The following is a 22618-nucleotide window of genomic DNA, read 5'->3' on the forward strand; positions in this document are numbered from 1 at the left end:
AAAAAAAAAAAAAAAAAAAAAAAAGACTGTACTCTTAGCATCTGGATGCTGAGGTAGGAGGATTATGTATTTTTCTTAAGAAACGACATTTACAGTGGGCTAGCATTGGGCCAGGAGCTCTCGGAAACTACTGGTGTTGTCAATATTGTTCACCAAGCACTTTACCAGGCCCGATTGCTAACAATCCCATTCAACCTTCACATGCACCTCAAACAGTTGCCATCATCCCCACTGGGCAGAAACAGTACACAAAGGCTTAAGTGCGGGCCTGAAATCAACAGAGCTGAGACTTGGACATTTTGGGGTGTCTAAATCTCTAGGCCCTTTCCCCCGGGGGCTGCAGATAAGAGGAGGCTACTTCTCTTATTTAACTTCTATCTGAATCTTGCTCTCCTGAACATTCACAGTCACCCTTTCCCAACCTTGAGTTTACCGATCACCTCAGCCATGGTTTACATACATTGCACACACACATTTTCCTCTCTCCACAAATGGTACCATGTTAAGATCTGTACTTTCACAGACAAGCACTCATCCCACCTTGTAGCACTTAGTCAAGGCCACACACAACCAGCAGGGTCACACAGGCACCTGCCTCTAGGTGTTGCACTCAGTCAGTGCTTGCTTGTACAGTCCACAGTTACCCAGCAGGGGACTGAAGCTCCAGGTTGCTTCTACCACCCACACGACATAAGCAACAAGAAATGGCACGGTGTGTGCTGAGCTGTCAGCAGCAAGACACTGAACCATGCAAAAAAGCCCTTTAAGCTCACTGTCCACCAGGAAGCTGCTGATGGGCAGAGAAGCGACCTGTCTTACCCTGTCTGCCTGTTTCTGTTGCGTTGACACAGTAGACAGTGTTCGCTCCAGCTCTCCCACACGCTGTCGGGAGGACTGTAGACGGCTGGCAAGATCCTCCGACTCTCCTGGACCGAGAAAAGTCTAGATGGAGCCCCAGGGAGCCTCCCTCAAGCCTGCCACAGCATCAGTACAAGGCTAAAGGGTGCAGGTCCTACCTGCTTTCTGCCTGGCTGCTTGCTGAGTGTGGGCCAGGGCTGTCTGTAATTCTGCCTTCTCAGACACTAGGATGCCTATGGTCTGAATGTGAACCTTTGGAGAAAAGGCCATGAGTGCTGAGAGAAAGGAGAGAAACACTCCATAGGACTCAGGGACACTGGCCAGACCTCTCACCTGCAGTTGTTCCCTGAGAGATCCCTGCTCCTTTGCCAGCTTCTGCTGATAATCCTTCTTCTCCTGCAGGCACAAGGAAGTGCAGCTTTTAGTGGGGAAGCAAGAGGTAGCCCAAGGGACAAGCCCCCAGAAAGACAAGACACCAGGATAGGCACACCAGGAGGCCAGGTGATCAAGGATCCTATAGAGGACACCCTGTTGGGTGAGTCTTCTCCAGGATAGAAGTAAGCAAGACCAAGGCCTGCAACTCTGAGGCCTCCCTGACCCCCATTGCTCATGAAAGGAGTAAACATAGAAATCACATTACTTTTTCCAGTTGATCGAGAGTGTCTTGGTTCTGCTGCTTCTGTGGGAAGAGTCAAAGGAAACTGGCTAGGACTGGTCCCTTTCATGACACCCCAGACCAAGCAGGAGGATGGATTTGAAAAGGTACTCAGACCCACATGGGTAATGAACTGAGAAACTGCTCGGGCTCCCGGGGTGTTGTGTCTGCCTCTCACTCGCAAGTATGCAATGGGTTCACACTAAAGGACAGTGACTCTAGAAACAAGTTTGAGAAGGATGACTACCCTCCGCCAACTTGGGACTTGGCAGTGTGTTAAATTAAAACTGAGCGTGTCTTGTGGGCACAACCAAGAGAGGAATGGGAGAGCACTTGTTCCTGACAAGTCAGTGAGCTTTTAAACTCTTGCCTCTTAAGAGTAGTCAGAGGTCTCTGACACCCTCCAATTCTGCCAACAGGAAAACCAAACCCAGGGAGTGGTGTGGCCAAAATCAGAGCGCAAATGAGGAGCTAAGGCAACAGGACACGGGTCCTGACACCAACTGGGTCTGCGCTCCCATCTACTGGAGGCACCAAGCTCAGGATACAGAGGGCACGGACGACTCAGGAGGGAGTCTGGAGTACAGAAAGGAGGCCGAGAGAACAACAAGAATCATGCTGCATGCTCAATGCTCTGGGCGCCTCCAGCCGAGACCGAAGCCCCCAAGTTTTCCATTCCCCCTTTGGTCCCAGGAGCCCCCTAGTCCCTTTCTTCAGAGCCCAAAGGGGAAACTGAAGCCCAGGACTGGCAGCAAGAATCAGGGACCCCGCTGGACTCTTACCAATTCCTCTATCGTGCTACTGAGTTGTTTGTTTGTTACATAGCTGGAGTCCAGGGCTACTGCTAGCTCTTGGTACCGGCTCTGAGGCGCATGCAGAGAGGAGGAGTTGGAGGAGGGATGGGGGGAAAGGTAGAGAGAGCATCATTAGGGGTGGGGGTGGTGGGCTGTTTCAGCTGGCAGCGGGCACCCAGGTCCCTGTAGGAGGAGATAGGTGGTTGGCGTAAAGGGTTGCTGGGCCATGATTCAAGGCCACTCACCTCCAGTTCCTTCATGTTGGAAGATGTGAGGCCCTCCCCGTTGATGTAGGATGTAGACTAGGAGAGACAATACCTCACATGGAGATGCTCTGTGACCCTCAGTGTCTAATCTCTGCAGCCTCCTCCCTCCCCCTCAATGAGAAGACTCTGCTTTCCTGCTCATTCACACCCTCTTTGTGCCACTCCTCATGGCTCTTATCCTGCCATGGCTCAACCCTGCCACCGCTCAACAGCTGACACCTCGAACTTTCCACACTAGGATAAAATCTTGTTGCCCATTGCGGTCCAAATCCAAGTCTTCTCAAGTATGCCAAAAGCCTCTCATGAATTAGTCTCTTGAGAATCCCTTTCTCATTTTCTACCATACTTTCCTTTCTACCTTCTTTCTGAACCCTAATCTTGTGGTACCTCAGACACAAGGCCGTTAAGCTGTTGAGAAAGTTGTCGCAGACTCTCAGTCGATGAGAAAGTCCTAAGGGAGGAGACATAAGATCAGGGGTGCAGGTAGTTTGATGAGAACGGGGCTCATGGGCAGAGGCCTGCCCTGACTCCCTCAGCAGGAAACACTTACTTGGTCTCCTCCATGAGGTTAGAGCAATTGCCAGCATCATGGCTCTGTATGGGTAGAAAGAGATAAGGTACATTCAGCTTCTGCTTACTGTCACACAGGGACACAGTGGGCCAAATTCATCTCAACACCCATCTTCCCAAGCCTTCCCCATCGTGGCCTCCCCAGGCTCCCCATCCAGGCTCCAGGAGCAGCACCTGGACCAAGCCATCTGAAGAGAGAAGAACAAAGAACTTCCTTTGGGAGTCCTTCCAGAAGCAGACAGGAGGGCAGCAGGCAAAGGGAAGAAGCACAAACCTGAGTGAGATCAGCATCGGTGGAAGGGACGACACCAAGGAACATAGTGTCAGCAGCAGCAGTTGGTGGTGCAGGAGCAGTGTGGTCTGTGGGCACCTGTCACAGAACAGAGCAGGGGGGTCAGAAGACCATGCAGGAGAGAGGTGCTTTACTGCCACGGACATGAGGTGATGGGGCAAGCGGGATAGCACAGCAGCAGGCACAGGACAGTCGCACATGCTGGGAGCTACTGGGGTACAGACATGGCCTGGCCAGGCCTCAGGCCACCTAGTTGTATTCTGAAGGGCCAGAGCTCAAAGCAGGGGCTGCAGGGTCTCCTTCCTGAACACCCAAGGACCTAGTTCCCTCTGGAGCTCTGACCTGTGGCAGCCACAGCAGGTAGAAGAAGTGCCAAGGCCAGGAGGCAGAGAGCTAACTGCCCCTGACTCTAGGCCTTGCTCCTGGGACGGAATCGCCATGGTCAACATTCTCCCCTCTCCCCTTGCTTTCCTGCCTTCCCTCCTCCCAGACCCACACACTGGCTGAGCTTATCGATTCAGAAACAACTGGATAAAGCAGGGAACAATGGCTGCCCTTTGGCTTGAAGTATCTAGGAGCGATGTGAGTTTCCTAGGAAAAGCAGGCTGGGACCAATCCTAGGATTCGGATATGGCAGCTTGTAGAAGTCTCCCAACTTCCCTGGCAGAACTAGCTGCTTAACTAGCTATACTTAGTTGCTCCTCAGGCTCAGGCCTCACTTGTTTGTTTTATTTGTTGAGACAGGGTCTCACTATGTAGCCCCAGCTGTCCTGGAACTCACCCTGTAGACCAGGATGGCCTCAAACTCACAGAGATCTGCTTGCCTTTGCCTTCCAGGTACTGGGATTAAAGGAATGCACCCCTATGCCTGGTAGTTCAGGCTTCACTCCAGACTATGTCTCTGGCTTAGAGTTCTTCTAATGTCCAACAGTCCAGATAGGCAGAGGATGGGAGGACAAAGGGAAAGGGACAAAAAGTCCAGGCCTGTCCAGCAAGACTGGTCTGGGAGGAAGTGGCCATGCCTTTCTCCAAAGAAAGGGCTGCTTGCTTTCTGTAGCCTTCAGTCTCAGCCTCTTGAGAGGATGACCAAATTTCCTCCTTTGAGCAAATAAGAAAAGACCTCTGAGAACTCAGCATGAGCCTCATTCTCTTGAGGTTTACTGTGATCTCGCCTCTACAACTTATGTGACTGTCAGTTCTGAATCACCCACAGGTGTTGCCTTGACAACAGCTACAGTTGAGTCTAACAGGTAAGACCAGGGGCTCAGTGGCAGCTGGCCATGCCTAAGACAGTCTGGAGGTGTGGCACTCTCAGCAACAGACCCTCCTAGGCTCTGGGTCTTGTAGCATCTTAGGAACATACATCTCTAAGACTGCTAACATTCAGAGAGGCAAAAAATAAATAAAAATATTTTTCTGAGTACCTTTTGGTTTTTGTTTTAGGTTTTGAAACAGGGTCTCTCTGAAGTTCATGCTTGCCTCAGAATTGCTATAGAGCCCAGGCTGACCTCAAACTTGAGACCTCCTTTCTGCCTCAGCTTCCCAAAAGCAGGGATTATACGGCTAGGACATCATGCACTGTTGGGAAACTCTCAAATGCTTTGTGAGCAACCATGTAACTCCCCAATTTTAAGTCTTACAGCTAAGCATGGAGTTCTTACAATGTTTCCTCTCTCCTCAAAATGCTCTGTCCTGTCAGAAACTACTCTTATCTTTCCATAACTTCCTGTTTTATCTCTACTCAGGAGATGGCAATCGGAGTAGAAAATCAGTTACTGATTCGAGAAAGTTTTCAAAAACACAAGAAAAGTCTTCACTTCTGGAACAGAGGGGCTGGGTGCTCTGGTAAGTATTTCCCAAAGGGGAAACCGAAGCCCCAGCTCTGTGTGACTGACTCCTTAGCACAACAAACAACAAATATGTGCCCCCCACTCCCGTACACACAATGTGCCACTTCTGAGCTGAGTACTGAGGCACAGCACCTGAGCAGATCACAACACCTGGCCAAGATCAGTTGTGTTGGCTGAAAAAGAGCCCAACAACAGCCTGCCAGTCCTCATTCTGTCCATACCCAGCGTAACAGGATGTGGCCTTGGCTCAGGCCACTCCTTCAGTTGGACAGAGCCTCTCCTTTTGTTTGGCAGATGTCCCCTGGCACATGTTAACTGAAGAAGTACTAAGTTATATCCAGGAGGCCAGCTCTAAGCCCTGCGACACAGGTCCTGTCGCACGTGGATGCCCTGTGTCTCTGAAAAGTGCCTGCCAGTCAGCTCTCTGCTCCTCTCTTCTCACCTGCGGGACCCATCTTTCATCATCGAAGTAGCTGCAAATGACCCTTCTCCAGCCCCAAGTCCACTGGGAAGCAACTTTCCTTTCGACACATCAGGCGCCCTGGAGATCACGTGACTCTTGTCCTGTACATCTAGTCTGGTTACTGGCTCGAGACAGGCTTTCACTATGTAGCCCAGGCTGTCTTGGGACCTGCCATCCTCTTGTCTCAGTCTCCAGAGCGCTGGGCTCACAGGCATGGACTACTGCACCTGGCTTGTGCATCTATCTCTGTCACTGTTTAGCAAAGTGCCTTCCTATCAAGAACAGAGGCTGAGGGCAGCTTCTCCTGGTCACTCATTTGTGAGTTAACTTTACATGTTTCTTTTTGTTTGTTTGTTTGTTTTTTGTTTGTTTTGTTTTGTTTTTTCGAGACAGAGTTTCTCTGTGTAGCCCTGGCTCTCCTGGAACTCACTCTGTAGACCAGGCTGGCCTCGAACTCAGAAATCCACCTGCCTCTGCCTCCCAAGTGCTGGGATCAAAGGCGTGCGCCACCACTGCCCGGCAACTTTACATGTTTCACAGCTAGTTTCTTTTCTTTTTTCTAAGATAGGGCTTCTCTGTATACCCCTGGTTGTCCTGGAACTTACTTTGTAGACCAGGCTGGCCACTTCCTCCTAGACTCGGAGATCTGCCTGCCTCTCTACCTTCAGAGTGTTGGGAATAAAGGCATGTACTACCACTGCCTGTTGAGGGTTTCTTAGAAAAAAGTCTTAATCCCAGAAACTACTATCAATTCACTTTCTCATAACCTATGTTACTAAGTTTCAAACCAAAATGAGTTCATAAAAAAGAACCACAAGTTTCTATGGTCTAGTTTTTTATAGACAGATGTCCAGAGGGCAAGATCTGAAAAGTGTTTTTGTGTTCCATCTGTCCCAGTCTGACAGTACCATGCTAGATATTCATAAACTAATCTCACACATCTGATCTGAAAGTTGTTTCCCCAATTAGCTTTAACTTTCAAGGTGGGTCTCATCTTATCTAAGATGAGAAATAATGCAGGGAAAGAAAAAAACCCAATCAAGCAAGCAGTTGAGAAAGCAGACATAGGGGCTGATGGTTAACTGAGGCAACACGAAGTAAGCCAGTGGCAAAGGGTCCCTCAAACAGGGAGGCCTCTGTGACATGCACGGCTGGGAGAGCAAGCCAGAGGGAGTCTCGGCACTGCCTCACCTTCCTCTTGTCTAATGGGGGGAGCGAGACCCCATTGCAACGGTTAAGGTCGGACACCAACACCTTCAGAATGTCCTGAATCTACAGCAGGCGAGAAGGGAAAAGAAGAGTGGGGAGGGTTGTTGGGGGGGGGGGGAGAAGAAATAGGGGTTAGGGGAGCAAGAAAGTCAGGGCAGGAAGAAGAGAAACAGTCAGGGAGACGGAATACTCAGGAGCACAGATTAGCACCCAAGCCTGTGCCATCTTTCCAAGCAGCCACCTGCTACCTTGTCAGAGGCAGCCCTCAGAGTGAGCAAGAGTCCCCAAGGGATGCAGTCATTACACCTGACCAAGGCAGCAACTCAACACATACAAGACCCTTTCCACAGACCTAGGATTGGACAGAGCAATCTGTTCCCATGTCCACCTTAAAACCAAACTCTCAAATAAGACTTCTCTTTTACACTGCCACAATACAGCTAAAAAGAGAATCTGTGAGACAATAAGCCAATCCACCATCATCCTGTCAGATGAAAGAACTAAATGTGTGGGGGTGGGGTGGGGGGGTAGGACTTTCCTGAGGTAACCCAGCAAGCTCATGACAAAGATGGACTTAACACTCAGATCTCCACTTACTGATGGCTCCTTTTCGGAAGCCTTAGAACAATGATGTCCCCTCTGGCTTGGTTTCTACCCAAACCAAGAAAATCAAACAGTACCTATTGTTGGCTCACTGTTAACTCCACAGCAGACCCTCCACTAGGGGAATGAGCGGGAAAACAATTGCAATAAACTTCACTTAAACTTTATAGATACACGTTAAAAATATTACCGATATTATATAGATAAAGAGGCTCAAAGAGTTTAAACAACTTGTCTTAAAGTCATATTTCTAACTGATGGAGAGATAGAATTCATACTCAGATATTATTTTCTCTGCTGAGATAAAACCCAGAGTCCCTTGGGAGGCGAACCCTAGTTCATTACCACTGAACTAGGCTCCAAGCCCTCAAAGCCAGAATCTTTAACCGGTACCTGACATTTCCACCTGAACCACAGCCCTCCTTTCTTCCCACCGGCCCCATCCCCAGGAATCTGCTGGCGAAGACTCACATTCTCTGGGGACTGACAATCACTGGCAGTGCTTCTCTCTGGGCTATGGCCATTTTTAATCTTTTTCTTCTTCTTTGCTCCTGCAGGGACACCCGGGCTGTTTTTCTGCTGATACTCTCTCAGCTGTGGAAAGCAGAACAGAAAGAAATGAAGGCCATTTGCCCCACACTCACAGCCTCGACTCCAGCTTTCCAGTTTATTGAGTTTTCTGCTTGGTGTTTCTGTTTAAGACACCAGGCCGTACCCCAGGCAAGGCACTCACTCACTCTGTGGATGTGGGTGACTCTAAACACCTGCTCTTCCTGCCTGGACTTCTAAAAGCACCGGGATTACAAGTGTGTGCCACCATGCCTGATTTATACAGTCCTGGAGATCAGGCCTAGTCCCTTGTGCTAGTTAGGCAAGTATTCCACACAGCGGGATACTTGAAGCCCAGTTTCTTTCTATGCTGCTTTTATAAAAATACTTTTTATTTTAAAGTACACTGGTGTTTTGTTTGCATGTATGTCTGTGTGAGGGTGTCATATCTTGGAGTTACAGGCAGTTGTAATCTGCCATGCACATGCTGGGAATTGAACTTGGGTCCTCTGGAAGAATACTCACTGCTCTTACTCAATAAGCCATCTCTCCAGTCCCCTATAAAAATATTCTCATGTACCATGATTTTACAAGGTATAGTAATGACCTCTTTTTTGTTGTTGTTGTTTGTTTCTTTCTTCGAGACAGGGTTTCTCTGTGTAGTCCTGGCTGTCCTGGAACTCACTCTGTAGACCAGGCTGGCCTCGAACTCAAAAATCCACCTGCCTCTGCCTCCCAAGTGCTGGGATTAAAGGTGTGCGCCACCACCACCCGGCAGTAATGACCTCTTAATGGCAGAAGAAATAGTATGGCTAAAAAGGTAGTAATTGGGTTGGGAATGCAGCTCAGTGGAATGCTTGCCTAGCATTCAAGAGGCCCTAAGTTCCATCCCAGCAACATATACACATGCCCATACACACATACACACAGAAGCAGACACAGAAACTCAATCTTCTGATGCTCTGCTCTGGGGTTTGCAGCTCCCATGGGGAAAGTCTAGAGGTAGAGATCAGAGAGTAAACATTTAGTAGGCAAGAACTGGCTGGGTGTGCTGTTACCTATCTATAATCCCAAGTCCTGGGAGAGGCAGGGGGCGTGAGAGTGCTCCTCCACAGCAGCCCAGGCGCCACAGCAGCCTGGGCTCCACAGTGATCCCCAGTCTCTGACGACAACAAGCAAACACATGAACCAGTAGACAGAACTATATCCTGGACCTTAAACCCTACTCCTCTTTTCAGAACATTTTTTCTGGCTGGTGCACACCTTTAATCTAAGACCTTAAAGCAGAGGCAGATGGATCTCTGTGATGAGATGACGCTAGGCTAACCTGGTCTACATAGCAAGTTCCAGGCCACCAAGGATATACCAGAAGACCCTGTCCTTATTCTTATTCATGTGCATGAGTGTTTTGCCCACACACAGACACACACACACACACACACACTCTGCATGTACACCTGGTGCACACAGAGGTCAGAAAAGCATGTCAGAACCCTTGGAACTGGAATCACAGATGATTGTGAACCATCATGTGGGTGCTGGGAATAATACTCAAAGATAGTGTCTTTAAAACAAATATGTGTGTGAATACACACATGCATGCATGCTTGTATACTAGGGGAGAGGGTGCACAGGCATGTTATGGTGTACACAACAATGTCAGAGGACAGCCTCAGTATTGCTTCCTCTTTTCACTCTCAGACAAGTCTCTTGTTACCATACACACCAGGTTCTATGGCCTCTCAGCTTCTAATAATTCTGTCTCTGCCATACATCTATCCAGAGAACATCTGAGCTTACAGATTCATGATACCGTGTCTGGTTTTATATGGAGTCTATGAAATACAAGCTCAGGTACTCTTGCTTGTGTGGAAGTACTTTACCCAATGAGCCATCTCACTGTCAAAAGCCAAAGTACTGTCAATACAACCTCACGTCAATGGCTTCTTTTTGTTTCTGTTGTTATTGTAGGGCTAGGGATTGAACCTGGAGCATTATGCCTGAGAGGCCAGCATTCTACTACAGAGCCATATATATATACAACTTCCCTTCAAAAAAAGAAAAAACAAACCAGGATTGCTGGGTACGGCGGCCCATACTATTCACGAAGTACTAGACAGGCAGAAGCAGGCAGATCTGAGTTCAGGGCCAGCCAGGAATACATAGACTTTGTATCAAAAGCAAACACAAGGCAGGCAGTGGTGGCGCATGCCTTTAATCCCAGCACTTGGGAGGCAGAGGCAGGCGGATTTCTGAGTTCGAGGCCAGCTTGGTCTACAGAGTGAGTTCCAGGACAGCCAGGGCTACACAGAGAAACCCTGTCTCGAAAAAACAAAATTTAAAAAAAACCCACGGCCGGGCGGTGGTGGCGCACGCCTTTAATCCCAGCACTTGGGAGGCAGAGGCAGGCGGATTTCTGAGTTTGAGGCCAGCCTGGTCTACAGAATGAGTTCCAGGACAGCCAGGACTATACAGAGAAACCCTGTCTCGAAAAACCAAAAAAAAAAACCCACAAAATTAAATTTAATTTTAAAAAGATTGTATGTATATGAGAGTAGTTGTTTGTTTTTCCCTGCATGTATGTCTTTGGATCATATACATGCAGTAACCTAATTGGCCAGAAGAGGGCATAATATACAACCCTTAGAACTGGAGTTGGAGATAGTTGCTACCTGACATGTAGGTGAAGGAAGCTATACCCAGGTCCTCTGCAGGAGCAACAAGTGCTTTTACCTGCTGAACCACCTCTCCAACCCCAATATTGAGTATGACATACACCAAGCTGGTCTCAGATTCCATATATAGATAAAAATAACCTTGAAGTCCTGATCCTTCTGCCTCTACCTCCAGAGTCTCTGAAATACAGGCATGCATTGCTCTGCCAGTTAATGCCATGTCAGGATCCAAGCCAGAGCCTCACACATGGTAAGCAAACACTCTTGCCAACTAAGCTGAGTACTGAACAGGCCCTAACAACTAGCTCCACTCCTAACTCCACTGGGGCCATGTTATCAACACGTATTAAAGGTACATGGCAGTACTTCCTAAACTTTACAACATGACAGAAAGGCAGAAACCATGAAGGCACAGCTTTAGTGAACATGGGAACAGAAAGGGCACAGCTTAAGTGTCATTTCAGAGAGACGTCTCTAGAAATCTATGAAATGCCATGCCCAAGTTTTATGTTTTTTTCTCTCAAAAGAAGCATGGGAAAGTCATGCCACGAGATGCCTCACATGCATTCCTGCGGTTCTCATCACCCCAGTTTGAAAAAACAATGTGGCTGAATTTTAAGCTGTTAAGTTCGGTTCCCCAAGAAACTGATCAACACTTGTACATGCGTTTTGCTCCGGAGAGATTAGTCTCTAGAGAGCAGAAAACTGAAAAACCCCAATCCAAACCAAACCCGTTCTTCCATGTCAGCAAGGGACACTGACAGTGCTGTGTGCTCACATTAATGCTAAGTTAAGGGAATGCCCGACCTAAAGCGTCTCCGCACTAGATTCCACACTCTGACTCCCTTCCAGGTGGAAACAGAAAAGGGGGCAACAACATTAGGTGAGCAGGTGGGGCAATCCAAACCAGACTCTGAGTACTAATGACAGTTTCGAGGGGGACTGTGACGTAACTACATTCCACTCCATACTACCAACGCCCGAGTCGCCTACAGGGCCAGGACCGAGGTCCTTGGAGACAGGTGCCCAGAGAGGTACGAACTGGAGCGTCCGGAGCCGAGGGCTAAGAGACCCTGTGTCACTGACCAAAGTCACCTAGGGGCGACTGAGAGGGCGGGGGCTGGGTTGTTGAGGGGGCGGGGCTGGCTGAGAAGACTTCACTGGGGGAGCCCAGGGCGCAGAGGGGTTCTTCTACCGTGTGTCTCGGAAAATTATCGGACACTGGTCTTGGTCCTGCCGTTGGAGAAGCTCGGGTGGGGTCAAGGGGCCGCGACCCGGAGCGCTTTACCTTTTTCTTGGCCGCAGCCAATTTGCTCTGCCTGGTTTCTTCCGACATCCCGGGGCGGGGAGGGGGGAAGCGGGGGGGCCACATCACCACGATCCCGGCAGCCACCGCGGAACTGCTTCCGGCAGCTACGGCTTCTCGACAAGTGCCAGAGAAGGCGGGCGCAGGGCACCACTTGGACGCTCGGAAACCCGGCGTGACCTACCTTCCCCAAGCCCATTGGTTGATGAGAACGATGAATGACAGGGAGGCGTGGTCACGCTGTCGCGAGGCGGGAGCGACGGGTGGAGTTAACGACGAGAACTGCGCGCGCACCCATGACCCCTCGCAGCGGCCTATCAGAGGGAGGGGCGGGGCCGCTTTAGCTCGGTGCGTGCGCAGCCGGGCGTGAGGCGGTTGGTGGTCTCTGTCGTCGATTTCTAGTTCCTTGAAGCGGCCGTTTAAGCCCAACCCTGGACCCTTCAGAGTTTAAGACCACCCCGCTCCGGGTGCCCCGGACCTTAGGGTTCAGGAGGTGGGTGAGGAGCGCGCCGCGCTTCATTTCACAGCCCTTTCCCGACTCCTCACCAGGCCTCTCCATAACCCGTTCTCCACACATTCCCCTTCCCACGATGCGCACCCCGACCTCAGAGCCCCCTACCCCATCCCGCTAGCTCCGGTGATGTCCCGGCCCAGCCTCTTTCCGCTGCGGCTCCCGCGCCCCCTCGGTAACCCCAACCTCATCAGCCCCTTTCCTCGGGTTCCTCCCCAGGGGTGAGTCAGAATTCAGCCGAATTTACCATGGCGGCTACCGATCACCGGTGAGTATATCAGCCCCACCCCACCCTCCCTCTGCATCCCAACACCACCCATCGCCTCCCTCTTTGTGAGCCTTCCGCCGCCAACCTTAGTCCTTTCCTAATTCCACTCCTTCCTTTTCCTTTCTCAGACATGGGGTCCTGCCCTCCCATTCCTGCCCACGCCTCTCCAACTGCCTTTGCTTGCAGCTTTGTCCCCTAACCCAGCCTGCCACCAGTCCTGCATGATTTCCCAGCCAAGGAATCTATCTGTCTTTATGCTGACCACTCCCTACACTAACCTTTTTTTCGGGTCACCCCCAAAACTCAAAAGTCCTTCATTTCTCATCCCCAAAAAGTACTCTTTTTAATGAAATCATGATTCACTCCATTTTAGTAATTTCTTTTGTTTTTTATACTCCCCCCTTGAGACAGTTGTTAATCCTAAAGGTGGGAGGGGAAAGACCACCGACCCAAATCATAATGGCCAAATCAATTAAAGCAAACAGTTGATTAAAGCAAGCTTTTTTATTCTTGTAGTCAGCCCCTAAGGCGGGCCTTAAGAGGTCAGCCTCAGGTGTGAGGAAGACAAGGCTTTCAGAGCTCAGGGGTAGGGGGTTTCCAAACAGGATTTGGTGGGGTTACAGGGGCAGAACATAAGCATACACATCAGTCCAAATGACCTCCTCAAACAAAGACATGGTTGCAAGATGGGCAGAACTAGGTAGTCAGTCAGAGGTGGTCCTTTTAAAACAAAGGTAGGGTTGCAAGATGGTTATAAACAACTTTATGGAACAAAGACATGATTGCCATTCCTGTAACAGGCCATGCAGAACCATTTGTAGTTAAGGTTATAGGTGGGCCATAGCCCAATCCGTGAGAAACTGAGGTTTAATTAGAAAGAGGATTGAGCATACTTTGTAATGCTAATAAGATAGCTTTTAAGTCTAAGATGGAGGCAGACTGGTCCCAAATGCTGTATTCAAGGATGCCCTTGTGTGGCCTCACTATGTAGCCCACGCTAGTTGACTACTCTTCATCCTCCTGCCGTAGCAACTCAAATGCTAGAGAGCCAGGATAAATTATGGAGACTTGGGGAGAAAAAAGAGCACGCTGAGCAAGGCAGTGGTAGTGCAGGTTTTTAATCCCAGCACTCAGGAGGCAGATGGGGATCTCTTCCAGCCTGGTGGACAAAGGACAGAAACTCTGTCTTGAAAAAAACAAAGAGGGGCTGGAGAGATGGCTCAGCGGTTAAGAGCACTGGCTGTTCTTCCAGAGGTCCTGAGTTCAATTCCCAGCAACCACATGGTGGCTCACAACCATCTGTAATGCAAACTGATGCCCTCTTCTGGTGTGTCTGAAGACAACTACAGTAATGTACTCATATAAATCAATTAAAAAAAATTAAAAAAAACAAAAAACAAAAAAAACAAAGATAGCACCTTGATTTTAGAATAAGGGATCCAGCACAATGTTTGCTGCAGATGATGCCAACATAAAAACAGTTAAGTATTCTTTTTTAAGTTGCTATTACTTTGTTTTATTGAGTCAAGGCTGTTCTTGAACTCAAGAATTGTGCTTGCCTCAGTCTCCCAGTACTGAGATTAAAGGCCTTGGCTTTTTAAAGAAAAAAAGATTTTAAATTACATTTTAAAATGTACTTAGTGTTTGTGGACACTGGAAAGTCACAGAGTACATATGGAGGTCAAAGAACGGCACTTGAGAGTGGTTCTTCTACAGTGTCAGTCCAGGGATCGAACCCAGGCCATTAGACCTGGCACAAGCCAAATTGTTTCTTTGGCCTCCAGTATTTCTTTTGGGGGAGATATTTTTGAATAGGAATTGTTAAGGTATCAGTAAGCCAGACTTAAGGCCAGACTGTGGCTCGAGCCTCACTCCTCACCCAGGAGCTCATAAGACATTAACTTTATTTACAGTAAGAATAATAACATAATTTTCTGCGTCCTTGAGGCTGAGGGTTCTAATCATTGTAAACTTGTCAGGCAGATGATCAGGAACCTTGTAATTAAAGTTGCTTGACAAACCTTTGACTTCAGAAGTCTATATGTGTAGCCAGGTGGTGGTGGTGCACGACTTTAATCCAAGCACTTGGGAAGTAGAGGCAGGCAGATTTCTTGAGTTCGAGGCCAGCCTGGTCTACAGACTGAGTTCCAGGACAGCCAGGGCTACACAGAGAAACCCTGTCTCGAAAAATCAAAAAAGAAAAAAAAAAAAAAAAGAAGTCTATATGTGACTGTAGTTTAGACATGAACCCTGGTGCCACTTTTAGTAGCAGAGGCTATTGGGAGGCTGAGGCAGGAGCAGGTGAATTTCAGTGAGTTTGAAACTAACCTGGTCTACATAGTGAGTTCCAAAGACTGTTAGGGCTGCATAGTAAGAGCCTACCTAAAACATCAGAAAAAAATACAAATTCAAGTCTCCTTTGGAAGCCTGCTCCCTCACCTGAGTGTGTCTCGGTTTCCTTTTATTAACTCTTTAAATCTAGAATGCATTTTAGTAAACCCCAAGTTTTCAGTTTTCCTCATAGGGGCTTATTCTGAAATTCTTTTTTTTTTTTTTTTTTTTGCAAAGCTAAGGATTGAGATTTACCTGAGTAGCCCCAGTAGCTGAGAACTTTTTGGCCAGCATGCTTCATTATTGCTGCTGGCCCAGCTAACACCCACTCACCTTTGAAGCTTAGCTTTGTTGGGAAGCCTTACCCTCTCTCTACTCTGGCTCTAGCAATTCTAGACACTTCCTTAACACATTGTTTTTTTTATACTTATAATTAGTTGTTGGATCTTTCATTTGATGACTGTTGTTTACTGTGCCCAACTACTGTTGTAGGCACTATGGTGTCAGCAATGGACAAACACAAAGTCCCTGTCTTCTTGGAATTTACCGAGATAATGGTGATGTGAACATAGAAATGAACTGAACAACATGTTAGGTGACAAGAAGTGAGGTGAAACTCCAGCATAGATTGGAAAGATCTGTGGGAAAAGTGCTTGTGATGAACCAACCCACATAAATTCACTCGAACCTGTGTAAAAACTGGATGCAGAAACACAAACATACATGTAATCCTAGCATTAAGGTAGAGACAGCAACTCTCAGGCCCTACTGGCCAGCTGTCTAGCCAAATCAGTGAGCTCCAAGTTCAGAGAGGCCCTGTCTCAGAAAGTGCAGTGAATATGGTTAAGAGTGTGCTCTGTAGAGAACCTGGGCTCAAGTTTCCAACACCCACACCAGATGACTCACAACCTCCTAAAACTCGAGCTTCAGGGGGCTTTGCCCTCCACAGGCGTCTGTACTCCTGTGCATACACACCCCTACAAACACATAATTAAAAATATTTACTAGTTGGGCAGTGGTGTCCCAGCACTTGGGAGGCAGAGGCAGGCGGTTTTCTGAGTTCGAGGCCAGCCTGGTCTACAGAGTGAGTTCCAGGACAGCCAGGACTACACAGAGGAAACCCTGTCTCAAAAAAAACAACAAAAAAAAATTTTACTAATACAAAAGAGGTTTTCATTTAGTTCATAAGTGGTTTTGCTTAAGTAGTGGGGGCACTCTTGTGCACATGTACGGATCATTTGCATGCCTGGGGCCTAGAGGTCAGAAGTTCCAAGCCTCTGGCACTGGCGGGACAAGTGGTGATGAACCTCGCATGTGCACTAGGAACTAAACTAATTCCTTTATAAGAGCAGCAAGTGCTCTTAACTGCTGAGCCATCATTCCAGCCTCATGTGCGCGCAGGTGTGTGTGTGTGTGTGTATATGTGTGTGCAGGCACGTGCACGTCCTTCTGCTAGGCATGGAGGCACATCCTTTAATCGTAGCACTCTGAGTTAGAGGCCACTTTGGTCTGTATAATGAGTTACAGGCCAGCCAGAGCTACATAGTGAGACCTTTCAGATACCCCTTCCCCCCCTTTTTTTTAATAGTAAACAAAATTGTAGGTACTTTATTTGGGGCAGGAGGTACAATGTCAGTGCTTCTCAACCTGCCCCTTTGTGGGTAGGACACCCCTTTTGCAGGGATGGCATATCAGATATCCTGCATATCAGATAGTTATGATTCATAACAGTAACAAAATTAGTTACAAAGTTTCAATAAGGTGAAGTTTATGGTTGAATGTCAACACAGTGTGGGGTATTGAATTAAAGGGTTGTAGCATCAGGAAGGTTGAGAAGCACTGTACTGCGGTGTGCACGTGGAAGTCAAAGGATAACTTGAAGGAGTCGTTTCTCCCACCATGTGGGCTCCAGGGGAACTCTTCGGTTTGGCTATAGATACCTTTACCCACTGAACCCTCTCCCTAGCCCTTTCAAAACATTTTTAATGTACTGTGAGTGTGTGCAATTTTTTTTTAACTTTTTGATTCCTTGTGGATTTCCCATCATGCACCCCAATCCCACTCATCTCCCTGTCCCTTCATACCTGCCCTCTGCCCTTGCAAACTCCCCTGCAAAAGAAATAAATATCCTTGTGGAAGTTGTAGTGTATCACAGTATGTCCCTCAGAACACTTTTGTCCTTATTTCTTTGCTTGTAAATATTCATTACAATGAGTCATTGATTTGGTTCAAGGCCTCTGGCTTCTACTACACACTATCAATACTGGATCCACACTGGGACTCCTATTGGAAAGCTTGTTGTTGCCCTGCGTCATGGAGACCCTGCAGCTTTAGATCTGCAGGACTAGCCCTTCATGTGCTCCAGCAGTTCATTGTTGGGGTAGATATTGGGATAAACCAACTTAAATTAGCCCTGGATCTGGGCCTTGGTATCTGAACTGGTCAGTCTGCCAACTTTCCCACACCCTCACCACCAGGGGGAGTTCTCCAGCACTGTGTCCAGCCAGCTAACCCAATGTGGCAGCAGGTGAGGGGCAGGCCACTCTCATGGCCTTGGAGATGGCTCACCCATGTACATGCCTGCAGGGCCAGCTCTGTTGTGCTGCCCAGGGCCTGCTTTTCTGTTGTGCCTATGAAGGATAAGACCAGCTCTCACACTCGAATCATTTAGAAGAGTTGGTTCTTTCTACCAGGTTTCTGAGGATCAAACTCAAGGTTGTCAGGATTACAAGGCAAGTAATTAACCAGTTGAGCCACTTTGCAGGCCCGCCCTTCTCTTTGGTTCTCTTTGGCTTATTTGTCTTCTGAATACAGGGGCCCAGCTAGACATCTTTTCCTGGGCTCCTGCCAATGCTGGCAGACAGTGCTCACTCATAATTGACTGATCCTAAGAGCAGGAACCACAGCTTCCTGTGTGTTTTCTTGCTAGGGAGTTCAACGTAACACTTCCTGAAGATGAGCTGAGCTCCTAGAAGCCAGCCTTTACACCAGTGCTTCTCAACCTTCCTAATGCTGTGACCCTTTAATACAGTTCTTTATATTGTAGTGACCCCCAACCATAATTGTCTTGATGCTACTTCATAACTGTCATTTTGCTACTGTTATGAATTATAAATATCTGATATGTGATCCTCTGTGGAGGGGTCATGACCCACAGGTTGAAAATTGCTTTACAGGCTCAGAGACAAAAAGGGCAAAGATGAAGTTTAGCCTTAAGGAGTTTGTTGTCTAGTGAGATTTTAAATCTAGTGACATTGTGGGCCAAGTTGTTTAGAATTGGGTTTAGACAGGAAGAGAAACCAGATAACTGCTGTCATGGACCCTGCCCATCTCGCTCCAGCCTCCCTAGGGGCTGCTTCCTCATCCAAGATTCCTGATCTCTAGCATTACCTTTCATGCAGAGAAAGGCCTGCATTAGTTAGGCATGTTCTCTCTCTGGAAAGACATTCCTCACACATTGCACCTGTCACTTCTGATGACATTTCCACTGTCCCAACAGTCCCAACAAAGTTAGGGCCACACCTAATTCCATGGAGAGCTGAGAAATAAATGGTATTCTCAGAGCAGGGGCCTGTTACCAAGCTGAAATAGGAACGGCTGTTGAGAGAGATTGATAGGCTCTGATCTGTAATGTTCAGCAACGCCCATTCCCCATGATCGATGAGGGGGATGATGTCACCGAGGAGACCTTGAGCTCTGACATTCAGAAACTGAAGGAGAAGCAGGACATGCTGGACAAGGAGATCTCCCAATTAACGGCAGAGTAAGTATTTTGTTTTCTAAGACTCTCCTGGACTCCAGGCTGGCCTTAAAACTTACTATATAGCTGATGGCATTGAACCTCCTGTTCCTCTTAGTGAGTGGTTACAGTTATGGGCAGCCACATCTAGTTTTCTTTTTTTCTTTTTTTGGTTTTTCGAGACAGGGTTTCTCTGTATAGTCCTGGCTGTCCTGGAACTCACTCTGTAGACCAGGCTGCACATCTAGTTTTCTGACCAAGTCTTGTTGCCACCCCAGTGTGGTTGAGATCATTTTGAGGCAATTGTGGAATCCTTACCTCACATGCATAAAGCCCTGAGTTCCATCCCATTGCAGGAGAACCAAAGGGCAAGGGAACTCTGGCAGAGTGCTCACCTGTTGTTCATGGGACCTGCTTGATCCCAAGTCACATTCATTCTTATTAGTGCCTAGTAACAAAAACCTAGCAATACTAGATTGCCATAGGAAAGATAGTAAGTTGTACTGGGTAATTGGGACAAGCCTAGAACCAGGGTCTAGAAAGCTGTGGGAAGTGAAAGCAATGTCCATTCTTCCAGACACTGCTCACTACCATGGGTCCTTTCAGTGTGGAGTTTCAGCACCTAGGAGAAGCTGGCTTCACAGCTCCTGGGCTCCCTTTTGCTCCTTACTCCAACCTCAGCAGAGGCTGAGTTGTACTGAGTTATAGATTTCTCATAAGGGAATCTGCCTGGTGACTTAAGGCCAGGGTCACATAGTAACCATAAATCCCTCCTTTAAGGGACAAGACAAGTTTGCTAGGAATGAGGAGATGGGCAGATCCCCTACCCATTATAAACTTCCAGGAAAGCAGGTTCAGTCGTGTCATCCCTGTCCCCAAGGCCTAGCACCTAGTAGGACTAAAGTGAATATTTGTTAAATAGAACAAATATCACAGTGCCACCTGATCAGGGGACCTTCCAGCTTATCTAATCATGTTCGTTTATTCTTCCCCAGGGGCTACCGTGTGATTGAGCTGGAGCAGCATATCTCCCTCCTCCATGAGTACAATGATATCAAGGATGTGTCACAGATGCTGCTGGGCAAGCTGGGTGAGTCTCAAGGGATGGGAAGGTGGCTCCTCCCCTCCCTAGGGGTGTTGGATTTTACCCCTTGTTCCCCTAACTTGCCAACTATCCATTCTTGTCAGCTACCCTGCTCTTGGAATAGCCTAACCCTTCTTCTCCTCAGTCTCTGCTCCCCTGAGTGACCAGCAAAGCAGGCATGCCGCTCTTGCTTTATTTAGTCCTCAGGATCTCAAGCACAGGTCCTACTTGGGAGTGATTTTGAACAGGACTTACCCACCTGCAAGACTGCAGTAATGGTTCCTTTTCTTCCATGGCCTGCAGAGACATTGAGATACCATTCCTACCTCTAATGGCTGACTTGTTTAAGTGGCAGCAAGGACCAGGGTAGCTCTTTATAATATGCAATGGGATTTAGTTCCTCCCACTAAATCCAGAGTCTTAAACCAAGGCAGATGTCTCTGTATTTGTCTGACTAGAACAGCTAGTCATGGAAGTCAAGCCAGTTGGAGTAAGATATTGTCTAGAAGCCTTATATAAGCTCAGTAGCACTTTCCACTGGTTCAGAGTGGCAGACCCTGGCCCTCTGCAGCCAGGAAGGATGATGTTTAGAGCTGCCACCTGAGTTGTAACAGTTACAGAGATCCCTGTTGGCATCCAAGATCCCACAGCCCAGAGGAACCCAGGTTCACAATAGAGAGGAGTCACGTGACATTGGTCCTAGAGGAGGGAGCAGAAAATAGGGGGGAAACGAAATAGCTAAAAGGAGTGATCAGAACCAAAAAAGGATGTGGCCAAGTGTAATGGTGGATTGAGGCAGGAGGATCATAAGTTCAAGACCAGCCTGTGTTCCATTGTGAGCCCCAGTCACAACACCTCTAGGTCATATGACCTGGAGCATGTGTCCGATCACTTTTCCTGACTTCTCAGTGAATATTTACTGGGCATCTACTCTGTACCAGGTACTCTAAGGTACTGAAATGGTGGTGAGACATGTGGGTTGGATTTTAGTGTTGATAGTGGGCAGGCTCTCTGTGTTTATATCAGTAGATGGACAGAAATGCTAGTGTGTTAAGTTCTGTGAAGGAAACAGCAGAGATGGGAATACTGAAGTCTGAAGATGGTGACAGGAAAGAAGAAGATAGATGTGTCTTAGGCAGAGCAGCAAGAGGAACAGGGTCACACAGAGGCCATGCTGAAATGCTTGGTTGGTATGGGTGGCCAGACAGGGACAAGGCTTGGATGGAGAAGCAAGGAGATTACCTTTGCCATAAATGGTAAGGTGTGACTCTGGGCCCAGAGGTGGTGTGTGGGTGGTCAGGACAGTGGCCTTAGTTTGGATTTTAACAGTCTCCTCTGGATAGTCATCCATCCATCCTTTCTTTCAGCTGTGACTCGAGGCGTTACCACCAAGGAGTTATATCCAGATTTTGATCTAAACCTGAATGACTGAGCAGCTTCTTGGAGATTTTTATCTACAGCCCATGGGGACAGGAGGATGGAGGCATAAAAGGAAGAGAGCCCAGACAGTATATTCATGTGGTTTCCAGATTTAAAAAAAAATGCCGGAAGCCCCCCAAAGTTTGGGTTGGGTCCTAAAGAAGAGGGGTACTGGGAGGGGTGGGTATTGGCAGTGCTAAGGTTCCTAAACATACTTGTGAATGGATGTGTGTGGTTGTCCCTTTTGTTAATAAACATATGAACAGTTTCCTTTTTCTTTTGGTTTTTCGAGACAGGGTTTCTCTGTGAGGCCCTGGCTGTCCTGGAACTCACTCTGTAGACCAGGCTGGCCTCGAACTCAGAAACCTGTCTGCCTCTGCCTCCCAAGTGCTGGGATTAAAGGCGTGCGCCATCACCGCCAGGCTGAATAGTTTCTGTTTGGTTCTGATCCTTGTCTCTACTAGCCCCAGTCATGCCTGCCATTAATCACGTCAGCTCACTTCTGCTGACTCTCACTCTGTTAGTCCAGGAGAATTCTTTTTGTAAAATGTATTTATGTATATGAGTACACTGTTGCTCTCTTCAGACACACCAGAAGAGGGCATCAGATCCCATTACAGGTGGTTGTGAGCCACCACCATATGGTTGCTGGGAATTGAACTCATGAGAATTCTTATTGCTGTCCCATTGACCTAAGAAAGGCAGGTGACTTGCCCAGGGTCACACAGTAGCAAGTGTGGCAGGGATTTCAACGTAGGATTGTGCAGTACTACCTTTCCGGATTGAGAAATAACAGCATTGTTAATTTACAAATTTGACTGTTGTGAGTGAAATTCATGAGGCTGGAGACATGGCTCATTTTAAGCTGTATTTGATTAGCAGAACCCATAAAGGTAGGAGAGAATCTACTTCATAAAGCTGTTCTCTCACCTCTGTGTACCATGGCCACATACCCCCACACATTGTTCGCACAGTAATGCCTGAGTTGTTTTTGTTTTATGTAAGTACACTGAATTTAGACACACCAGAAGAGAGCATCAAATCCCATTACAGATGGTTGTGAGCCATCATATGGTTGCTGGGAATTGAACTCGGGACCTCTGGGAGAGCAGCAAGTGCTCTTAACCACTGAGCCATCTCTCCAGCCCTCAATAATTCTGTTTTTTGAGATAGGGT

At 47.8% G+C, this 22618-nt stretch overlaps 2 protein-coding genes across 7 annotated transcripts in view; one reads left to right on the plus strand and one right to left on the minus strand.

Moving 5' to 3' along the window:
- Golga2 (golgin A2) overlaps positions 1-12165 on the minus strand; it is a 20524-nt gene extending 8359 nt beyond the window's left edge. For 2 of the 6 annotated variants that reach the window (XM_028756907.1, XM_028756906.1), the window contains exons 1-12: positions 12073-12165; positions 8032-8154; positions 6940-7020; positions 3418-3513; positions 3124-3167; positions 2961-3024; positions 2553-2609; positions 2296-2376; positions 1499-1537; positions 1192-1254; positions 1017-1110; positions 820-926 (exon numbers count right to left, since the gene is read on the minus strand). In XM_028756907.1, coding sequence (XP_028612740.1) covers positions 820-926; positions 1017-1110; positions 1192-1254; positions 1499-1537; positions 2296-2376; positions 2553-2609; positions 2961-3024; positions 3124-3167; positions 3418-3513; positions 6940-7020; positions 8032-8154; positions 12073-12156 — 933 coding nt within the window. In that variant the 5' untranslated portion in view covers positions 12157-12165. The remainder of the gene's footprint in view (positions 1-819; positions 927-1016; positions 1111-1191; positions 1255-1498; positions 1538-2295; positions 2377-2552; positions 2610-2960; positions 3025-3123; positions 3168-3417; positions 3514-6939; positions 7021-8031; positions 8155-12072) is intronic. The other 4 variants (XM_028756910.1, XM_028756908.1, XM_028756909.1 and 1 more) reach the window with 3 other exon arrangements.
- A 234-nt stretch (positions 12166-12399) lies between these two features.
- Swi5 (SWI5 homologous recombination repair protein) lies at positions 12400-21710 on the plus strand. The gene is made up of 5 exons (XM_028757151.1): positions 12400-12583; positions 12821-12869; positions 18839-18963; positions 19935-20029; positions 21391-21710. Exons 3-5 carry the CDS (start codon positions 18854-18856, stop codon positions 21453-21455), a joined length of 270 nt encoding a protein of 89 aa, XP_028612984.1. The 5' UTR covers positions 12400-12583; positions 12821-12869; positions 18839-18853; the 3' UTR covers positions 21456-21710.
- The last annotated feature ends 908 nt before the right edge of the window (positions 21711-22618 follow it).

This window comes from Grammomys surdaster, unplaced genomic scaffold, assembly GCF_004785775.1.
Source record: "Grammomys surdaster isolate TR1022 unplaced genomic scaffold, NIH_TR_1.0 126133, whole genome shotgun sequence".
Taxonomy (NCBI): domain Eukaryota; kingdom Metazoa; phylum Chordata; class Mammalia; order Rodentia; family Muridae; genus Grammomys; species Grammomys surdaster.